The sequence below is a fragment of the Sporobolomyces salmoneus genome (assembly GCF_050403485.1).
Source record: "Sporobolomyces salmoneus JCM6883 DNA, S_salmoneus_JCM6883_v1_ctg9, whole genome shotgun sequence".
Classification (NCBI taxonomy): domain Eukaryota; kingdom Fungi; phylum Basidiomycota; class Microbotryomycetes; order Sporidiobolales; family Sporidiobolaceae; genus Sporobolomyces; species Sporobolomyces salmoneus.
Genome location: NW_027481154.1, coordinates 48877 through 67978, shown reverse-complemented (window position 1 = coordinate 67978; position 19102 = coordinate 48877). Strand labels below are relative to the sequence as shown.

At 48.9% G+C, this 19102-nt stretch overlaps 8 protein-coding genes across 8 annotated transcripts; 4 read left to right on the top strand and 4 right to left on the bottom strand.

Annotated features, from left to right (window-relative positions):
• Positions 1-34: 34 nt before the first annotated feature.
• RGD2 (GTPase-activating protein RGD2) lies at positions 35-3533 on the bottom strand (the record flags this gene model as incomplete). The annotated part of the gene is made up of 9 exons (XM_076630250.1): positions 35-779; positions 842-1101; positions 1169-1506; positions 1573-1991; positions 2059-2187; positions 2252-2952; positions 3028-3122; positions 3226-3397; positions 3468-3533. 9 exons carry the CDS (start codon positions 3531-3533, stop codon positions 35-37), a joined length of 2925 nt encoding a protein of 974 aa, XP_076489642.1.
• A 443-nt stretch (positions 3534-3976) lies between these two features.
• On the top strand, positions 3977-5011 carry JCM6883_005127 (uncharacterized protein; the record flags this gene model as incomplete). Its single annotated transcript, XM_076630249.1, has 5 exons — positions 3977-4201; positions 4275-4374; positions 4446-4573; positions 4638-4869; positions 4944-5011. The coding sequence occupies 5 exons, from the start codon at positions 3977-3979 to the stop codon at positions 5009-5011; spliced, it is 753 nt and encodes a 250-aa protein (XP_076489641.1).
• A 768-nt stretch (positions 5012-5779) lies between these two features.
• Positions 5780-7790, bottom strand: JCM6883_005126 (cold-shock protein; the record flags this gene model as incomplete). Its single annotated transcript, XM_076630248.1, has 6 exons — positions 5780-6772; positions 6833-6909; positions 6985-7138; positions 7205-7260; positions 7329-7391; positions 7466-7790. The coding sequence occupies 6 exons, from the start codon at positions 7788-7790 to the stop codon at positions 5780-5782; spliced, it is 1668 nt and encodes a 555-aa protein (XP_076489640.1).
• Positions 7791-8686: 896 nt separating this feature from the next.
• Positions 8687-9768, bottom strand: JCM6883_005125 (uncharacterized protein; the record flags this gene model as incomplete). Its single annotated transcript, XM_076630247.1, has 2 exons — positions 8687-9585; positions 9639-9768. 2 exons carry the CDS (start codon positions 9766-9768, stop codon positions 8687-8689), a joined length of 1029 nt encoding a protein of 342 aa, XP_076489639.1.
• Positions 9769-9828: 60 nt separating this feature from the next.
• On the top strand, positions 9829-10825 carry TMA16 (Tma16p; the record flags this gene model as incomplete). The annotated part of the gene is made up of 5 exons (XM_076630246.1): positions 9829-9834; positions 9879-10065; positions 10172-10408; positions 10478-10592; positions 10657-10825. 5 exons carry the CDS (start codon positions 9829-9831, stop codon positions 10823-10825), a joined length of 714 nt encoding a protein of 237 aa, XP_076489638.1.
• A 347-nt stretch (positions 10826-11172) lies between these two features.
• SEC15 (Rab GTPase-binding exocyst subunit SEC15) lies at positions 11173-14334 on the bottom strand (the record flags this gene model as incomplete). Its single annotated transcript, XM_076630245.1, has 10 exons — positions 11173-11376; positions 11451-11615; positions 11680-11998; positions 12069-12223; positions 12296-12437; positions 12520-12740; positions 12811-13274; positions 13336-13639; positions 13700-13843; positions 13921-14334. 10 exons carry the CDS (start codon positions 14332-14334, stop codon positions 11173-11175), a joined length of 2532 nt encoding a protein of 843 aa, XP_076489637.1.
• A 221-nt stretch (positions 14335-14555) lies between these two features.
• Positions 14556-16412, top strand: JCM6883_005122 (uncharacterized protein; the record flags this gene model as incomplete). Its single annotated transcript, XM_076630244.1, has 6 exons — positions 14556-14834; positions 14911-15101; positions 15188-15275; positions 15334-16059; positions 16127-16299; positions 16373-16412. 6 exons carry the CDS (start codon positions 14556-14558, stop codon positions 16410-16412), a joined length of 1497 nt encoding a protein of 498 aa, XP_076489636.1.
• A 293-nt stretch (positions 16413-16705) lies between these two features.
• JCM6883_005121 (uncharacterized protein) lies at positions 16706-18534 on the top strand (the record flags this gene model as incomplete). The annotated part of the gene is made up of 6 exons (XM_076630243.1): positions 16706-16855; positions 16935-17067; positions 17144-17205; positions 17280-17874; positions 17969-18008; positions 18075-18534. The coding sequence occupies 6 exons, from the start codon at positions 16706-16708 to the stop codon at positions 18532-18534; spliced, it is 1440 nt and encodes a 479-aa protein (XP_076489635.1).
• Between the last annotated feature and the right edge of the window lie 568 nt (positions 18535-19102).

Sequence of the window (19102 nt, the reverse complement as noted above, 5' to 3'; positions counted from 1 at the left end):
GGACCAGCGTACACTCCATTCCATCCACCTGCATCTAGTTCCCCTCGAATTGTTTCACTTTATCGAAAACCGACGAAGCCGACGACGAAATCGGTCTCGGAGCCCTCGCTCCTCTCAATCTCCCACTTCCTCCTGTTCCTCCTCCTGCCGTCGCAGTCTTATCTCCAGCTCCAGCGGTGGCAGTGGCTTGTACCGAACGACGTTTGAGCGAAGTCGAAGAAGTTAAAGGTTTATCTTCCTCCTCCTCCTTTTGCGCTACGGGGACCCGAACAGTCGAAGAGTCGTCGTTCGAGGAAGGAGGAACGAAAGAAGTTTCAGATGCCTCGGAGGACGAGGGAGGGACGAATGGGGTTTCGGTCATGGTCGTGGAAGGGACGATTTGAGGTTTCTCATCGTCTTCGGTATCGACCTTTGTCTCCACATCGAGAGTCGGATCCTCCTCCTTCTCTTCGTCGCGAGGGAAAGCGCTAGTACTTTCCATTGGACTCGCCGCGAATTGAGTAGGTTGTTCTCCCTCAGGGACGATCGGAACGGGAGGAGCTAAACCCTCCGTTTCCAATTTGAGAGAGGAAGAAGTCGACGATTCTCCTTTCTCAGGAGCGGGAGGCGAAGGTAGATCCTGTTGAAGACGTTCTTGTTGTTGTCGTTCTCGTTGCTGTTGTTCGAGTAGGTAAGCGTTCGCTTGATCCGGATCTATCGATTCTCGATTAGTCAATCCCAGGTTCGTTCGAGACGGTCGAACGTCGATTGGTTTAGTACGTTGTCGACGCGGTTTGTATCTGCCGCCACGACATACCCTTCAGTCAAGCCAGAATGACTGAAGCGAGATTCGAAGACTGACCTTTCTTGTCGTTCCTTTTTCGCGGCTTCCTCAATTTCGTGCATCAACCCTTCACCTCCTTTGAGTAGTTCTCCGACGACAATAGCGGGGAACCGATCATCGAGAGTTAGGGCGGTTTCTTGTTTAGGTCGTAACAGAGGTCGAGAGAGCGAAAGGGATAATTTCGAAAGATAAGTTTGACGAGAATCGCTCGATGGCGAATCTGAGATCGGTTCAAGCGTAGTGAGAGGGTAGAGGCGGGACAAGAGGAAACGGAGAGTCTGTTGTCGTGATACAGTCGCCTCAGTCAGAGGGGACTCCAGTGAGTGAAGCGGAAGGATCACCAACCTGAAAATGAACCGCCGGTAACTTCGCTAAAACTTTGATTAAGCCTTCTCGATCAACTCCTTTTCCTCCTCCTCCTTCTTCATTCTCACCGACGCTCGTAACTCGTCCGGGGAACAAACTCCTCAGCTCGTCGTACGCGGAGAAACTGATCACCGGGACTTCTAATTCGAGTAACCAAAGTTTGACGACCGAGCAAAGGATTGGCAAGTCGAAAGGTCGGAACAAGACTTCGAGTTCGGATGGAGGGAGATGGTTGACGGTTTGAGGGGAGTTGAGGAGGGATCGGAGAGCGTGCTGAGTTGAGAGAGGAGTTTCGTATAGCCAGGATTTACGTCGTTCTATCGTGAAGAATCGCAATTACTTAATTCCGTGAGTCACTAGAACTGAAGAGAAGCGAGACCCACCATCTGTATTCTCGACCGACTTCATCCTCCTTTCAATCTCGTTCAACAGCACAATCAATACTTTCGGAACTTTTCCATTTTCTTCTCCCTCCATCTCACTCGAATTCGTCTCATCATACTTTCTCAAATCGATCCCAAACGTGTGTGTATACTCCTCCGAGTAATGACTAAGGAATCCAATCGGTCTAGGTTGGAAAGCTCCCGTCCTCCTCCTCTCGATCAATAATTTGAGATCTTTCTCCGTTCGGATCAGTTCGAGAGTTTGATGGACTCGTTCTTGAGACGCTTGGATTTGTTTAGGCAGATCAGAGATTGCCGAATGGAACGATTTGAGGACGGATGTCGCGGCTCGAAGTCGATCGGATTCGCAATGTTGAAGATACGGGAGATGGGTAGAGAGGAGTTCTTCGAGTTGTAGACTAGATAGTCGCAAAAGGGTGGGCTGAGTGAGATCAAGAGCGGGAAGAGGGAGAGAGAATGGCTCACCGGAGAGCATCGAGAGATTGAACGGCTAGTTTGTACTGTTCTTCACTTAATTCGGCTTCCCTTCGAGCTCGTAAGTATCGTTCTTCTCCAGATTGAGGCCCAGCTACTTTCGACAACAACGAAGAGAACCTAACGATCGATGGGTCAGTGTCAGAGATCGTTCGTCGAGGAAAAGAGAGGAAGAACAAGTCACTTTGTTTTACTGAAATCCAAAGCAGCTTTCACGTTCTTCTCATCCATCAATTTCTCGACTTTCCACGTCGTATTCGTCGATTCCTCCGCTTCGTGTCCCTCCTCCTTCGTCGACTCGTTCTTCGCTCCGCCATTCTTATTCCTCCTGACGGTCAAAGCTCTGCCCAACGCCGCGACGACACTCCCTCCCGTCGCTCCCGATCGATCAATGAACCCTTCTCCTCCTTGACTATCATCCCCATTATCGATCGGAGGTAACGTTCCATCGTCCGAACCTTGTTCTTCGTCCGTTTTCGCGTGTCGATTGAACCGAGTACTCAGTGATCGAGCTAAGCTGGTTGAAGAAGTCGAGGGGGATAGAGGGGTAGAAGAGTCGTTTTGATCGATTTCGAAGGGTCGGGGAGGTAAAACGATTCCTCCTCCTCCAGATTGAGATTTCTCCTCCTCCTCTCCTCCTCCTCCTGCACCGCTGTTCGCCGAGGTTGTCGAACGTAGGAGTGCTTCCCTCCCTCTAACAAACTCCAATTCGTCCTCCGTCTCATCCAACACTCTACATTTCTCTCCGTAAACTTCTCTCGATCTCTCAACGACCGATTTCGATTTCTCCCATTCGATCAACACTTTCTCGACCGTTTCTCGGGATTGATGGATTCGTTGAGAATGCGAAGTGGACCATTTCGAGAAGGGGAGATAGACGGAACGCTGTGGACACGAGAACGAGACGGTTCAAGCGGTGTTAGCTCTGAAACAAAGCGAGAGAGAAAGAGAGCGACATACCATGAGTTCGTCGGCTAGTTGGTGACGTGATTTGGACTCTCCTACGAGACTAGTCAGGATCGCTTCGAATCCCATTCTTAAGGAAGCTCCTTCATCTGTTCCAGCGCGAGAGGTTCGAGCGAAATCCAACAGTCAGTTCCTCCTCCTATCGGACTCGCTTTCTCGATGCTACAAGTACAGTCAGAGTGTGTAGCTCACCACTAGCGAATCCATCCCTCCTCAAAGCAGGTGGAAGTAATTGTTGAGCGATCAACCTTTCACTTTCTACTCGATCTTTCACTGTCGCGAGGATCTCTGAAGATTGGACGATCCCTGATTCGAGCGCTGTATAGATTGACGTGAAACCGGTACGGTAATCTGTAGACCAAAACTGCGAGAGGGGAGAGAGGAAGAGGTGTGAGCGGGGAAACGTAGAGGGGAGAGAGAGGGAGGGGACTGACAGAGTTGGAGAATGTAGGTGGTAGAGTCACTGAGGATTGCACTCTCGGCGTAGGTGGTTCAGTCATGTCGTATGTGGTCGGAAGTGTGAGAGAGAGAGGAGCGCATTATGCAGACGCTCTCTCTCCCCGCGTCACCGTTACAGTACTGCGTTTCGTACTTCTGCTTCATTGCTTTAGAGTGCTCTTCAAACTGCGGGACTATCTCGGTACTACCGAAATGAACGAAAATGAATGAAATGACGTGTCCAAATTTCGTTATCGTCTTTCCGAAAATTCCCTCCTGTCTTTTCTCCCCAACTGACTCACTCGTCGACCCAACCAAGGTTCCGGCCTATCCGAGTAGCCCCAAGCCTTTTCTCCACACGAGGTTGTGAATGCTCAGCACGACGACTAGATCCTTGAACAGACTAGTTTCGAATCGATTCCCCAAGACTTCTCCCATCTCTCGTCCCACCACCATTTCTCTCCTCAGGTCCCTCCCCAACTCCCCTACTCTCAATCGATCAATCATGTCTACTTCCGTCGCTCAAAACTCCTCGTCTTGTACCGATCTCCTTCGCGGGATTTTAGACGCCAACGAAACTTATGTCGCCGCGTTCTCTCAAGCCGACCCTACCTTGCTCAAGAAACTTCAAAAAGGTCAATCTCCTCGAATCTTTTGGTTGGGTTGTTCCGATTCGAGGGTTTCGGCAGAATTGGCGACTGGAGTTGCTCCAGGTTCGATTTTCGTTCACGTACGCTTTCTCTTACCTCTCCCTTCTCCTCTCAATTGATCGAGCTGATCGTAGGAGATCCTTGTGAGTACAGCGTAACATCGCTCAATGCTTCCACCCTGGAGATCTATCAGCTTCGGCAGCTCTAGCATACGCAGTTCACGTTTTAAAAGTCGAAGCAATCATCGTTTGTGGTTCGTCTCTCTGTCCTCCCTTCTCCCTCTCGAAACGCTCAAACTGATCCAGTAAGTGTAAAATGTGATAGGTCACACTGGATGCGGAGGAGTTCGTGCCGGTATGCAAGCCGCGTTAGATCAACAAGAAAAAGGAGAATCTCTCGAAACTCCCGAACCTGGTTCCGTCGCCGACGTAATCTCGAAATGGATCGCTCCCGTTAGTCTATCCCTCTCGTTCCCATCTTCTCTTCTCAGGCACTGACACGCGCGCGAGAGGGTAGATTAAATCGATCGCCTCTTCCCAAATTTCCGGCGCGAAACCTCAAGATCCTCTCGACAATCTCTCCCTCGCCGAATTAACCGATTCCCATGTGAAAAACACGGTAGAGAACGTTGTTGCGTCGGATATTGTTCAAGCTGCGTGGAAAGAAGGAAGGGAATTGAGTGTACATGGATGGGTTTATCATGTTGGGAGTGCGAGGTTGAGGGATTTAGATGTCGGGTACAAGGGAGGTGAGTTAACATCCATACTCTTCACGATGAGTTCAGCAGGGACGAGACTGATGAGAGTTCTTTGAGAGGGATAGTTGGTGTAAAGGCGGATAGTCTTTCTCGACCTTCGACTTATGCCGAATCGGAACCCAAAGAAGACTAAATCCGCAAGAGGAGTCAGTATGTTATCTGTTTATAGAAGCGCGATCCCGGTCAGTCGTTGAGACGTAGAGGAAGCTTAAAATCCGAGAGTCGAATGGGTTATAGAAGAATTGAGTTTGTGAATCAATCCCCTTAGTTTTTATCAGTACTCATCACAAAGCGACTCGCACCGACGCTTGCTCTACGTAGAGAGAGTCTCAAAGGATGTTAGGAGAGAACGAGAAGGATTGCACGAAAAGGACGGATTCACGAAAAACAAAAAAACTAATAAAATCTGTATTTAATCTGTAGAACGAAGGAACGGTGAAGCGCAGAGGAGATTATAACTAAACTAGCTAGAGTGAAACTGAGTAACATATCGAGAAAGAGAGAGGGAACGGAAAAGAACAAGAGATACTTAGAGGGCGAAGAAAAAAAGGTAAAACTTGAATGAAGGAGAATTTGATCGAGAGGAAACACACTCGAAATACGAGAGAAGTAAAGAGGGATTAGTGAGACTAGGAAACGAAACGGAGAGAGTGGGAAAAGATAATGCTTTTTGGGGGCACAGAGAATAGAAAGAGAGAACTGACAAAACGAAAAGAGGGAGATTGAACTGAGAGAACGAAAAGCACAAAATAACGGATAGGGTTGGTGGGTGACGTAAAACGGAAAACGGAAAAGTGGGATATCGAGAGAGAGAGAGAGAACAGTCGAAAACAGATAGGTAGCGACACTTTTCGAGGTTTTCGGTTTTTTTTTTCCGTCTTCTCCTATAACGACTTAGCATCTAGTGTTCGTTCCCATTCGAGCTCGCATAAAGTACTCCTGTCGCATTCGCACCATTCGACGCTGCTGCCGGGGGCGGAGGCGTAACTTTCCAAGCGTCCGTTCCACCCAAACTTCCATTCCCCAACGGTGTCGAAGATCTCGCCCCTCTCGCTCCCGACGGGGTTGCACTTCTCGACCCCGTTCCAATCGGAGCAGGAGGAGCCGGCGAAGTACCTCGATTCGAAGCGGAAGATGAACTAGGTGGAGCTTGTTGAGATGAAGTTCCGAACAAAGCTGATTGAGGTGGGATTCCGGAGGAGGATTGGGGAGGGGAAGGAACGTGACTCGAAGAGGAAGCGTATCGTGGTTGTTGGGATTGGTATTGTTGTTGTTGTTGAGGATGAGGATAAGCTTGTTGAGCGATCGAATGGTGAGGAGGAGGAGGAGCGGCGAATAGAGGAGCGTGATGGAAAGATGGAGGAGAGAAAGGGGCGAATCCGAAAGAAGGTCCACCGGGTGAACCTCCAGGAGGAGTATCGGCTGAAAGTCCAGGGTAGTTTCCACCGGGAGGAGAGAAAGCGGGATTAGGCATTCCTCCGTAAGAAGTAGTCGATAGAGGTGGAGGCTGTTGTCGAGATTGTTGTTGTTGTTGTTGAGATTCGGGTAGAGGTGGTTGAGGAGCACCGTAAGCTCCAGTTCCTAATCCGAATCGAGATGCGTTTCCTCCTCCTCCTCCTCCATTTCCGCCAGTTTGCTGTTGCTGATTCGGAGTTCCGGAGGAGCCGTTCGGATTCGGTGAACCTGAAGTAACTACGCCTGAAGAAGCGGGAGGAGCGGCGTAAGATTGGTATTGAGGGGCGGTGAAAGGACTCGCGGAAGAAGTCGATGCGCCTCCTCCTCCTCCTGATTGCGAAGAAGCAGCCTGATGATGACGAGGAGCCGCGAGGGGGACGGGAGCGTAGGCGTATTGGGAAGGAGGGAGAGAAGCGGTAGCGGGAACGTAGACGACGTGCTGAAATGAGGGAGAAGTGTCAATTTGCAATCTGTGCGATCGAAAAGAAACACCGCTCACCTGAGTGTAGGGAGATCCAGCGTAAACTCCAGCATGTTGAGCATGGTAAGGATCCGCCAAATAAGGTCCACCGAGCGCTATTTTCTCGCAGAACGAGTCCAAATCAGTTTCGCTCGAAATCTTGCTAAAGTTTGTAGGGAGGTGAAACTCACGCATAGCCAAAGGAGCGAAAGGCATATAGGGAGGAGGTTTCTGTTGTAACCTCGCTTTCGGATCTCCTTGAACGGTTCTACCTCCGGGTCCCGTCAAATTCGCCGCTTGGAATCCTTTCGGTCCTTGAACTAGTTCGTACTCTACTTCTTCTCCCTGCGCATCACGACGAGTGATTAGCCTCGACGGGGATTATGACAAAGGAGAGAGGAAAAGACTTACCTCGCCGAGGGAACGGAATCCACCTTTACCCGAAATCGCACTGAAATGACAAAACACTGTACACTCTTCGCGTTAGTACTCAGTACTCGAAGAGTTGCTCGAGTTCGGATGAGACGGTGCTTGCCTTCCTGTCCACCCAAAGCCGCCGGATCATTATCCACCACAAACCCAAACCCTTTCAAACTGTCTGTCAAACCCCAAAACCGCTCTGCATCAGTCTCTCCTTCTCTCTCTCGCAGTCCGAAACGAGTTCGGACTCACTGAAGAATTTAACGACACCTCTCCTCCTCTGAGGTTCCTGCAACTGTACATGTGGAGGAGGACCCGAATGAATCGGAGGTTGCATAATCTGATGAGGTTGTAATCCTCCCATTCCAATCCCCATTCCCATCACTGCCTGTTGTTGCTGTTGTTGACCAGGGTAAGGTGAATGACCTCGTCCTCCTCCTCCTCCTAGAGGAGTTCCACCACGAACGGTTTCTGAAGAGGAGGCTCCTTGTCCTGGTCCTTGTTGCCCGCCGAACGGTGAAGGGTTCCCGGCACCTGAACCGAGCGATAACCTAGCTAATTCTAGGTCGAGTGACATTGTTCTCTAGCCGTCGTTGCTTTGACTGGAAGGCGAGGGAGATCTGGAGACTGGTGGCTTGAGAGAGAGAGAGCGGGGAAAAACAGATTCTGGGCCGTAGGAAGCGCGTGGGTCTGTCGTGTATTCTGTAAGACTTGGCGACCTTTTGCGGGTTCGAGCGTCGAGGGATAGAGTGGGAGGAGAGGGACGACTGCGTTGACCTTCGGCGACGAGAGGAGAGAGGAGTGACGGTTGGATCGAGGGTACGGCGGTTTACTGCTTAGCTATATAACTTCACTTGAACTGCTTGTGACTGAAGAGAGTACTGCTGAACTTGAGTGAGGAGAAGAAGTGGAACTGGGAGCTGACGTTCGCGCTCCTTTTCCAGACCCTTCGTCGATCGGACAGCAGCAGGCATTAGGCTTTTTTCGAGGGTTTGTTTCACAACGCTACCGTATTCTCTACTGCACGTTACTGTAACTCGTTACTTGCTCGCCGACGAGACTCGAGCGCACTTCTCGGGAAACTTCGCTTGAGCATGGTTCTCTTCTCTCGAACCCTCTCTCTATTCAGGCCGTACGCACGAGGATCTAGCGTAGACTGTTCGTGAAAAGGTTCGTGTCGAGAAGAGGAGTCAGGAGAGAAAAAAAGAAAAACTTGTCCGAAATTCGTTCACGTTTTTTCTTCTTCGCGGAGAAGCTTCGAGTGTGGAGTGAGTGAGAGACTTTCCTTTCCTTGACACTGCTCGTGTGAGTCACTCGTCGTGAGAACAGGAACGAGTGATTGCTTACAAATACGCTTTTGAACTCGATACAACGACAACTTTTTGACTGATCGAACTACAATTTTCTTTTCCTTTCCTCCTCCGAAGGCCTCCACCTCGCTCGAGCTTAGCTTCACCGCACCCTCGAGTCCAGCTAGTACACCCCTGGAATCACGATCCATTTCTGACCCTTTTCTTTCCATTCCTTCGTTCCAAACGTCCGTTCATACCATTTATGGCCTGACCTCGCTCTCGGTAACATGACTCCAATCTCTTGCCACAAGAACAACGCCGATGGAGTAAGGTACCATTCAGTGAGCGGTGTCAAGGGTGTCGTTGTCGTCGAGATCGAGGAGAAGTGGAATGCTTGAGGAGGGAAAGGGGAAGAGGAGAGGGCGAAGGTTGAGAGAAGGTAGCCGAACCATTCGAACCATTCTGAAGAGTACGAAGGGTGTGAAACGTAGCGATAGAGACCGACTTTGGGTGGGATCGAATAACGAGTTTTAGGATCTGTCGAATTCTGGTTTTCTCGTGGTTGTCGAAGTTTATCCCGTTTGAGTTGGTAGAGGATTTGATCGTGATAGATATTCGAGACGAATCCGATTGTCCACATAATGATTCCGAGGTTGAACAGTGCTTGATAGATCTTCCCTTCTTTCAATCCGGAATCTTTCGTTCCTCCTCTCTCGATGAAATGACCTCCACCGATGTAGCTCCCCATCAATGATCCATTCATGAGGTTGAACACGATCGCCGAGATCGGTACGAGCAAATTCATCCTCGCTCGAGAGGGGTTTTGGAGAGTAGAAAGAGTCGAACGATTGAAGTAGTGAACGAGGAAGAGAACGACGAGGGTTTGTCGACGGAGAGGGAGGGACAAGAATGTGTGATAGATTCGAGAAGGGGAGAATGAAGGGAAGTTCGTTGCGTGTTGACCGAGAGGGAGAGAGGAGAGGAAAGCGAGAGGGGAAACGATTTCCATGATCCACCAGCCGAAGGAACCGTTGATCGTGAGCCACTTCGATTTCGAAGCGAATCGACCGAATGGCGCATCTACACTGATCGTATCAGTTAACGAGTATGCAGGAGAGAGGAAGAAGACGAACCGATGAAGAAGCACAAGGGGGAAAGGATCCCGAAAGCGATGAAGCAGCGCTGCAAGCTAGAGTACCACCCTATTGTCCCTTCGTTCCCTGAGAGTCCTGACCATAGTTCTTCTAAATATTGTCGATACATCGAGAGTGAGAACCGGAAGAGAAAGCGATCTTCTCTCTTTCATCTCTCATCTCCACCAACATGTCAGTTTCTCCCTCCAGAGTCTCCCAGCCATCTCGAGGAGCTGATAGAAATGTTTCTCTAGGCCCAACAACCGAGTCAAGACCGCTGGCGCTTTACAAGGCAAGAAAGGGAAAGTCGGAGGGAAACAGATTCACCCCAACTCTCGACGAGCGAAACAGTTGCAGAGGGTCGAGTTGAGGTCGAAAAAATTGGAAGTACAATCGAGAGTGCAACGTTCGCTCGAGGTTCAACGAGGTGAGCTCTCCTTCTCCTCTTCTCTGGAACTTTTTCATTCAACTCGAGGGTGTCGAAACTCATCGTTCTGGACAGGTACACTGACAAAGTATCGTTGCCGTGATAGTTGATCGACACCTGTATTTCGTTCATGCGTTACCAGAAGACGTTACTTCGATCTCCCTACCCGAATTACATCAAATCTTGAAAGATTACATCAATCGTAACGAATCCGAGTTGGTTGAACTCGCGGCAGAACGAGCGAATCGAACGAGTTGGAGAAAAGGGGAAGGGAAAGGGAAGAGGGAAACTGAATTGGAGAAATTGAGGGAGGATGAAGAGAGTCAATATAAAGTCGGATTTGGTTCGTCGGATCCGCTCCCTCTTTCGTCTGCTTTTGACAGAGTTAACGTATACGGGTCGTTGTGAACAGTGTTACCCGATTTGACCCTGCCGGAGAACGTAGTCCTCTGTAAACAATGGGTTCGACCGGCTCCTTCAAAATCAACCAAAAACGCAAAAGGTGGTGATCCTTCTTTCCTAGGCCGGTGAGCTTCATCCCCCTCTTATTACATCTTACCTCCTCGTGCTGACGAGCTTCTCCATCGTTAGTATTCGTTTGATCCGAATCTTCTCGGAAGATTCAAATCTGGTCAAAGTTGAGAGAGAAGGTGCGAGAGGAGAAGATTGGGGTACTGGACAAGGAGAAGTCGAGATGGAGATGGGTGACGACGATAACGAGGATGACGAGGAACCTCCGGCACTCGTAGCTCAGGAATGAGATCTGAGCTCTTCCCATCTCTAGAGCTTTGTTTGTTCCTTCCTTGTCTCTCTTGAACATGTTGTCACTATATCGTCATACACTCTGCTACCTTGGCTCGTTACGAGAGGCAAGTCGAGCTAGAGAAGCTTCAGAGATCGAGCTTTTGAGTAACGCGAGAGAAAAGTTCAGACCACGACACTCGCGCAACTGTTCAGAATTAGCTCGTCTCTCTGGCTGCCGAACGAAAGACCACATCCACTGATCCCGATCTGCGATGCTTCATAACAATCTGTAAACAGAACAACAATTCAGAGAACAAACCTCCAAAACAAAACCTCCCAATTCTCTCTCTCTCTCTCTCGCTCTTATCTCGAGATCCCTCTCAACAATTCCTCCATCCCAACTTTCCTTCTCACCTCAACTCTCGAACCAGTACTGTTATAGAACGTAACCAACTTTATCAGAACCGTTTGAAGCGTCTTTTGATTGATTTTCGGGAATTGAGTTTGACGGATTTGAGGATCGAGGTAGGAGGTTGGGTTCGGGTGGGAGGTTAGGAGCGTGAGAGTCTACACATGCAAAGCGATCGTGAGCTATCCTCGTTCAACTCACTCGAGCGAGTGAAGAGAGAGAAAGAGCTCACCTGATTGAGCTCGGAGAATACTTCAAGGAGTGAATCTGATCCGCCTCCTCCAGAAGAGCCAGGGTTGAGGGATCGGACATGTTGGATCAACCATTTAACGTCTTTGAAGAGATACATTAATCCTTGATCCGACACCATTCTCGGTTCTTTATCCGTCAGGAACGACTAGTGAGCACAATCTTTCGCTCAGTTCTTCCTTTGGACCAATAAGGGAGAGAAATGAGCTCACAGTTAATACGACCGAACAATACTTCAAAGCCCCCTTGTAGACATATTCTTTCGCGAATTCAGGTAATTGAATCAAGACGCTCATCATTACCGTACTAACGAAATCCATCAAATCCATCAAATAACCACTCGCCTCTCCTTGTCCCTCTCCCTGGGAAGGTGGTGGAGGTTCGTGAGCGAGCCAAGGGTATTCGGCTTCTTCGAAGAATGAATCGATTTTGAGAGAGATTTGGGAAATGATTCGATCTTGAGTTTGGAGTAGGGTTTGATTGAATGAATTCAACGAGTCGAGATGGATCGTACCTCCTCTTTGAGTCGCTCTACACTCACCCACAAAGTCACTCATCGTCAGTTGGCGAAAAGAGGGAGGGAAAGAAGGGAGAAATGGACCGGAGAGTAACGAGTAAAGTTTCTAAATCTTGACAAGCAGTTTTGAAGAACAAGACATTGACGACGATTTGAGCCAATTGACTCAGATTCGTGATCGTCGTTAATCGTCTTTGTACGTTTTCCGAAACTTGACCAATCAATAAATTATCCAATGCCTACGAAGTTTTCACTCCCTCCCATCAACTTTCTCGCTCGAGAAGGACGGTGAGATAAAGCGAAAGACGTACCTTTCGTAAGACATCGTCTATATCTCGATGGTGTTCGGCGAACCCTTCCGAGAATTGATAGTATTGTTCAGTGAAAGATCTGATATCGATACAACACAACGGATACGTTTGCGAGAACGGTAACGCCAAGGGGAATCCCGGTCTAATCACAATCAACTCATCAGCATTCCACCCAACACGGAAGAGGAGAGACGGGAGAAGGGAGAGAGGAGATTGAGGCGTACTTTGATAATTCATCCCTCGACCATTCCCCTTGACTAGGTAACCAACTAACACTGACGACTTTTTCAAACTCTTCTCGATCGTTGACGATCATGGGTTGGTGATCGTCGTCGAGAACGATTTGTTCGAAATCTCCAGAGAATTTACGTTCGAGTAATTGAGAGTATCGAGAGAACAGAGTTAGGAGGAGGGAATGAAGCGCCGAGACAGAGTAACCGTATCCCTGCTCGCCCATCCATTCCTGATCAGTACGATCCATTTCTGCTAGAAAGACGGAGAGGAGGTGGGCTCACTTCGAGAGTTTGTACAAAAGTCAAAACTTTGAATTTCGTCGACAAGAACACCTGAGGATCTTGTTGACCTTTCAAGAAACTCTTATCGACCAGTTCGACAATCTTGTCACACATGTGTTCCCACAACTGTTCTACGTCTTGTTCCGATCGGAAGTTTGAAGTAGTTTTCAGAACGTGGGATTCGATGAGGAAGAATCCGACGATTTCTTCGAGGAGAGTGGAGAGCGCTGGGAGAGAGAAGTCCCCATTCGAAGGCGCGACAGGATTCGTCGACTCGGGTGGAAGGGAGGGTGAGGTTGCCGAGGAAGAGGTCGAAGTCGACAGGAGGAGGTAAGCTTGGGCTCGTCGATCGGCTTGATAGGATAGTTGAAGTTCTTCGAGAAGATCTAGCGTCGTATAGATATGGATACACGTATAGAGAGGTTTGAAATCGATTGAAACTTGATCGTTATCCAACGCATTATCTGCACTCTCTCTTCAATCAGTTTCTTCCTCTCACGTTGAGATTCGCTTTGACTAACTCACATTCATATCTCTCACTAACTCCCAATTCAACCGGTCCATTAATCTTTGCCAACCTCATAGTTCCCATCGCAACTTCTTTCCTTTTCCTCGAATTCCATCTCCTCGCCCTCAATTCCATATTCTCCAACGCTCCCTTCCCTACACTTCGAGATGATTCTCTCGCTTCATACATCCAGGTTTTGAGAGATTTCGTTACGAGAGTTTTGATCGATTGACGAGTTTCGGGGAGCGAGGTTAACATGAGTGAAGCGAAAGGGTAAGAGAGAACCGGTTTGAGGTGGATTTGCTGAAGGTCGTCGAGTTGCTACAGGCGACGAGAGACGGGTCAGCAAAGGAGTGAAGGAAGAAGGGAGAAGAGACGTACTCGTAGAGCAGAGAAGAACTTTTCATCCTTGATCAAATTTTGGATTTTCGTAGAGAGATCCAATACCCTCAAACAAGCTTGTAACGTATCAATCGTTTCGTCTATATTCTGTCCTACTCTTCTAGCTTCCAATAATGCCTTCTTCTACTCGTGCGCACCGTCACTCGTCAGCTCTCACCAATCATCAATCTCGAGAGAAAGAGAATTGAAATGTTCCTTACTTGATCCGCTACTTTCTTGCCCGATTCCTGTACATCCCTATTCAATTCGACGACCCTATGTTTCAAACTAACGGTCCCTTGTCGAACCCTCAACAATTGACTAACCGATCCAACGAAATCTTGATAATTTTCAAAACATAATTTCTCAATTTCCCCTTCTTTATCTTTCACGAACGTCTTGAGTGCTCGAAGGTAGGAATCTTGTTGATGGGAACGCGAGATGTTGAGGAGGATTGGGGCCAACTGATCGAGATCTGCGACGTTTGAGGAGGAGGAAGAGGAGGGAGTGAATTCGGACGAGGAGGAGCTGGTGGATGTCGAACCGAGAGAGGAGAAGAGGAAGAGTTGTTGAAGTTGGGAATTGATCTCGGATTGAGTGAACTTGGGACGTCGGGAACGAGGTGCGGGTGACATGCTTCGAAGGGACAGAGAGAGAGAGAGAGAGAGAGGAAGAGGTGGGGAGAGGATTCAGCTCCAAAGCGCCCTAGATGTCGACCCGCGTCGCTCTACTGTGCTACAATGTCGTGAGAGTCGTGTTTCAGTTCTCGAAGGGTGATGGAGGAGGTTGAACAGTTGAAGCAACGCGTCGACGATGCTTCTCTCTCTCTCTTTCACCACCTTCCACCTGATCGAATATGAACAACCAGGAAGGAGAAGAGGAAGATTTCTCCTCATCCGTAGCATGGGATACTCCAGCCGAAGCTCCTCAAGCTCAAGAACAAGCTTCATCATCATCGGATCCTTACTCTGCCTACTCTAGTACTCCCGCTGCTCCTTCCACTACAACTACGACGACGGGGACAACACAAGAAGCTCTGTCATCAGAGAGGATACATTCCGTACGAGTATTGGATGGGAAAACCGAGCTAGAAGGGACTTCAGACATGTTTGTCTCGTACCTCGTCACTGCTACCGTATGGCCTCCTTCTCCTCTATCCTTCTCCCTGTAGTTTCTTTCACTGGCTGACGATGAGATTGGTGAGAGAGTAGACGGATTTAACGACGTTCAATTCGAAAACTCCATCATCGAGGAGACGATTTCAAGATTTCGTATTCTTGCGACAATCCCTCACGAAAGATTTCCCGGCTTGCGTCGTACCCCCGCTACCGGATAAACATCGAATGGAATACGTTGTGGGCGATCGGTTTAGTGCGGATTTCATCGAGAAACGGAGAATAGAGTGAGCCCTTCTACTCTCACTCGCTCTTCGCTCTCCTGATCCGAGCGTCTCACTGACTCTCGATCGTACTGTGTTGTGCGGAATAGCTTGGAGAGATTCTTACAGAGATTGTCGAAACATCCGAAATTGTCTAGAACTGGATTGTTTCAAAACTTCTTAGAATCGACCGAATGGGTTCGAGCTTCTCCCTCCCTCCTCCCTCTTACCTCTGACTGACCTCTCGACTACACAGAACGTCTACAAACACAAGTATCAAGCACAATCCTCCTCGTCGTCTCACCATCTTTCCTCCACTACCTCAAACTCTTCTTTCGACGACACCTCGACTCTCAACGCCTCGACTTCCTCCTCTCCACCTCCCTCTAACGGTCTCCTCGACAACATTTCCGACACCCTCTTGAACGCATTCACGAAACTGAAGAAACCTGATCCCCGCTTCACCCAGATTCGTTCCCAGCTCGACTCGTTCGAAGAAGGTTTAAGCTCGATTGAACGACTCGGATCTCGTTCGAAAACTCGACTCGGTGACCTCTCGAACGATTACGAAGATTTCGCCGTTTCGATTCAAGGACTCGGATACCTCGAAAGTGGAATCACTGAACCTTTGATGCGATTCGAACGATCTTTGATCGATTTCTCCTCCTCATTGAAATCTTCCTCAACTACCTCCTCCAGCGATTTCATTGAACACCTTCACTCTCTACTAGGGTACAGTCATAGCTTCAAGGGAGTTTTGAAGTTGAGGGATCAAAAACAATTGGATTTCGAAGAACTTTCAACGTATTTATCAAACGTCGTTACGGAACGAGATCGATTAGCCGGTGGATACGGGTATGGAATGGGATTGACGAGTTATTTCAAGGAGAAGATTGAAGGATTGAAACAGGTTGGAAGTGGTCAGGATACGGATATGAGTAAAGCTGCCCGACTAACTCGATTAGACGCAAAGATCAAGGAGGTGAGTCCTTCTAATTCTCTCGCTGTAAGGATGGATGGTGACTGATGGTGAGAAGAGCAATGTGTAGTTACAAGAAGCAGTCCTAGCATCTCAACAAACTTCAACGGCGTTCAACGATTGCGTTCTCGAGGAATACGAGGTGTTCAAGAGGATTAAGAGATGGGAAATGAAGAAACTCCTGGGGGAGTATGCGAAGGGTCAAATCGAGTTCCAGAAGAAGGTTTTGGAGAGTTGGGATAAGTAAGCTCAGCCCATTGGAACGTCGAGGCGAGATGAAAGGAGAAAAACGAAAACTGATTGATTTGTTGTGTAGGACGATCCCTTTCATCAAAAGGATTCATGTCGAACCTTGAACGACCTCTACCCTCTCTCATACTGTACAACGCATCCCTTCTTCTGTACTAGTTGTCGAATTTCTCAGTTCAGTTGTCAGACTTTTTGTTTCGTGTGTACATGCGGACATTTTCCTGTATTTTTCTTTTGTGTTTTGTGCTTCTTGTCGCTTACTGTCTCGTAACACAATCCATTCGTACGCTCCTCCGTATCGCTCCCTTGAGAAAAGTTCATCGATGACATCCGCGAGTGCACTTTCCTGTCTTTCTCTCTTCACCTCTCCCGACCTTCCACCGATTCTCGCACTGATCAGATGGATCCACCACCCCCTCACGATGACGCTCCAACACACGGACAACTCGCCGGATTCGCACCTCGCAAATCATCATACCTCCGAATCTCTCCAACTCTCGTCTTGCAATTGATCCTCTATTTGGAACCCCATCATGTAGAATGGATGAATGTACGCTTCTACTCTCTTTCCATCCCTTTCTTTCGCACGTGCGTGAGGAGGAACTGATAGAGAAGAGTGAAGACAACAGGTGGGGGTATTCGAGAGAATGTTGGTTGCTTTACGAGAACGTATCCCTCGTAAACTGGAACAGGAAGATATCACAGGCAGAAAAGGAGGAGGAGGGGGGAAACAGAAAGATAAAGTGGACGTTTTTCGAGGAAGTGAGTCGATCTCAATCTCCTCTCTAAAAGCAATGGGATTAGGAGCTGATGAGAGGGAAGAGTGGTGTGAGAGTAGCTGATTATCAGATGGCGTTCTTCTTTAGGAGAACTAATGATAAACATGTGGTTTTACTCAAAGTAAGTTTTCAATGTTCAATTTTCACTCCATTTCTCTGGCTCTTTCGCTCATTGCTAGGTTGTAACGATCACAGGAGAAACATCTTCATTACGTGACGAAATCTGTCCCTCGCCAACCCACCACCTCTACCTCGAACCCACGTCTTCGAACTCGTTCTCCTTCGAATTTCGTCAACGATGCTCCACCACCACCTCCTCATCCGCATACTAAATCCTCCTCACTCTCTCACGATCCATCCCATCAACCAGGTCCAGAAGCAGAGGAAGAAGACGCTTTAGGAATGATGGGACCTCCTCCGGCGAAACGATCTCGAAAGAACTCTTCAACGACTTTACCTCGAGGTTCAGACGATTCTGCGACGCCTCTCACTCGCTCTGAAGAGACTGACCCCAGTCACGCTTCAGCGGAAGTAGGGAGTGAAGCTAGAAGGAGGGAAGAGAATGAAGGAGAAGAAGGGAATGAAATGATGGCGATTAAACCTGAACCGATTGAATTGGATCCTTTAGTGGCTCTCAGTGAGGGAGTACCTCAAGCAAATCCTCTCTTCAGGGAGGAGAGTCAGACACCTGCTCCGGGGGATGAAGGAGAGCTTGAGGGAGAGGGAGAGGGAGAGGAGGAGATGAATGAAGAATTGGATGAGGATGTGAAACCTCAATTGAAAGTCAATTGTACGTTGACTACGCCTCGAACTCGCGTGTCCAGTCTCGTCCATACTGACCTGGACTAACTATCGCTCGCTTGTTCTCGGCGAGATGTGTACAGATCAGAAATTCGAAATCTTCAATCGTTCCCTCGTCGTAATGTCCGTTCCCTTTCTCCCCCTTCCAGCTTCCTTCTCCCTACTGACTCCGCCATTGTTTCCTCTCAGTGTTGAACCCTATCCCCCACTCCCTGCCTCCGCACTTCAATCCTCCAAACTCATGGCCTCAACTCGCACAACTTCCGAGATCCGTCAATTATCCGCTTCCGTTCAACCCCAAACTCAACCTCGTCGATCCGAATCTGTCTATTCTCGAGCTGGGACTTTGAGCGTGACACCTGCTCCGACGGGGTCGAGTAGGAGGGGAGGTGCTTTGTTTAGGAGGAGTGAAACGACTCCGCTTACGGACAACGACGATGACGACGACGACAGGGGGGCAAGGGGCGGAGAGGAAGATGATCAGATGAGAGGTCTGAGGGAAATGAGCGAGGTGTTTAGGAGGAGAGAGGGAGGAGAGAGTGACGATAGTGATGAGGATTTACCGAGTGTCGATCAGGCGTTAGAGAAGGTCAGGAGGAAGAAAATGCTGCAGAGGGAGAGGGAAAGTCAAACACCAGCCGAACAGTAGAGAGCAGAGTGGAAAAGTGGTTGTGCCTGAAACGTAGCTGAGAACGAGTTTTGCGAAAATTCGACTTTCAGACGAATTTTTCTCGCAATTCCGCTGAGACCGGTTGGCCGTGGCTGAAACCTAGAGAGCTGCATCTAAGATACTTCTGCTCATGAGGGACTGGCGAAAAGGAGCAAAGCTCAGAGTTCCCCCCACAGCCTCGGGGTCGGGTTCTTCTCCTTCTTTCCAGTCCTCTCTCGTCACCGGCATCAGCTCCCTCGACACCACCAGCGCACGTTTGGACTTCGAGAAGTTCCCCTCCTTCCAGCCGCGCGCAAACTTTCCCTATTCCAGTCCCCTTTCTTCTCCATCTTCTCGTTCAACGTGCACACCTCTCGCTTCTTCGCACCACCACCGGCTCTCTCAATCATTCAATATTCAATCATCGACTCTACATCGCGTTCCTAGCGCGAATGGACGAGGAGGAGAGGAGGAGGTTCGTGCCGGACCCGCTTCAATGAACGAACCTCGATCAGACGACGACGAAGAAAGCTGGGAAGACCTCGAAGACTCGCAAGTCTCGATTGAA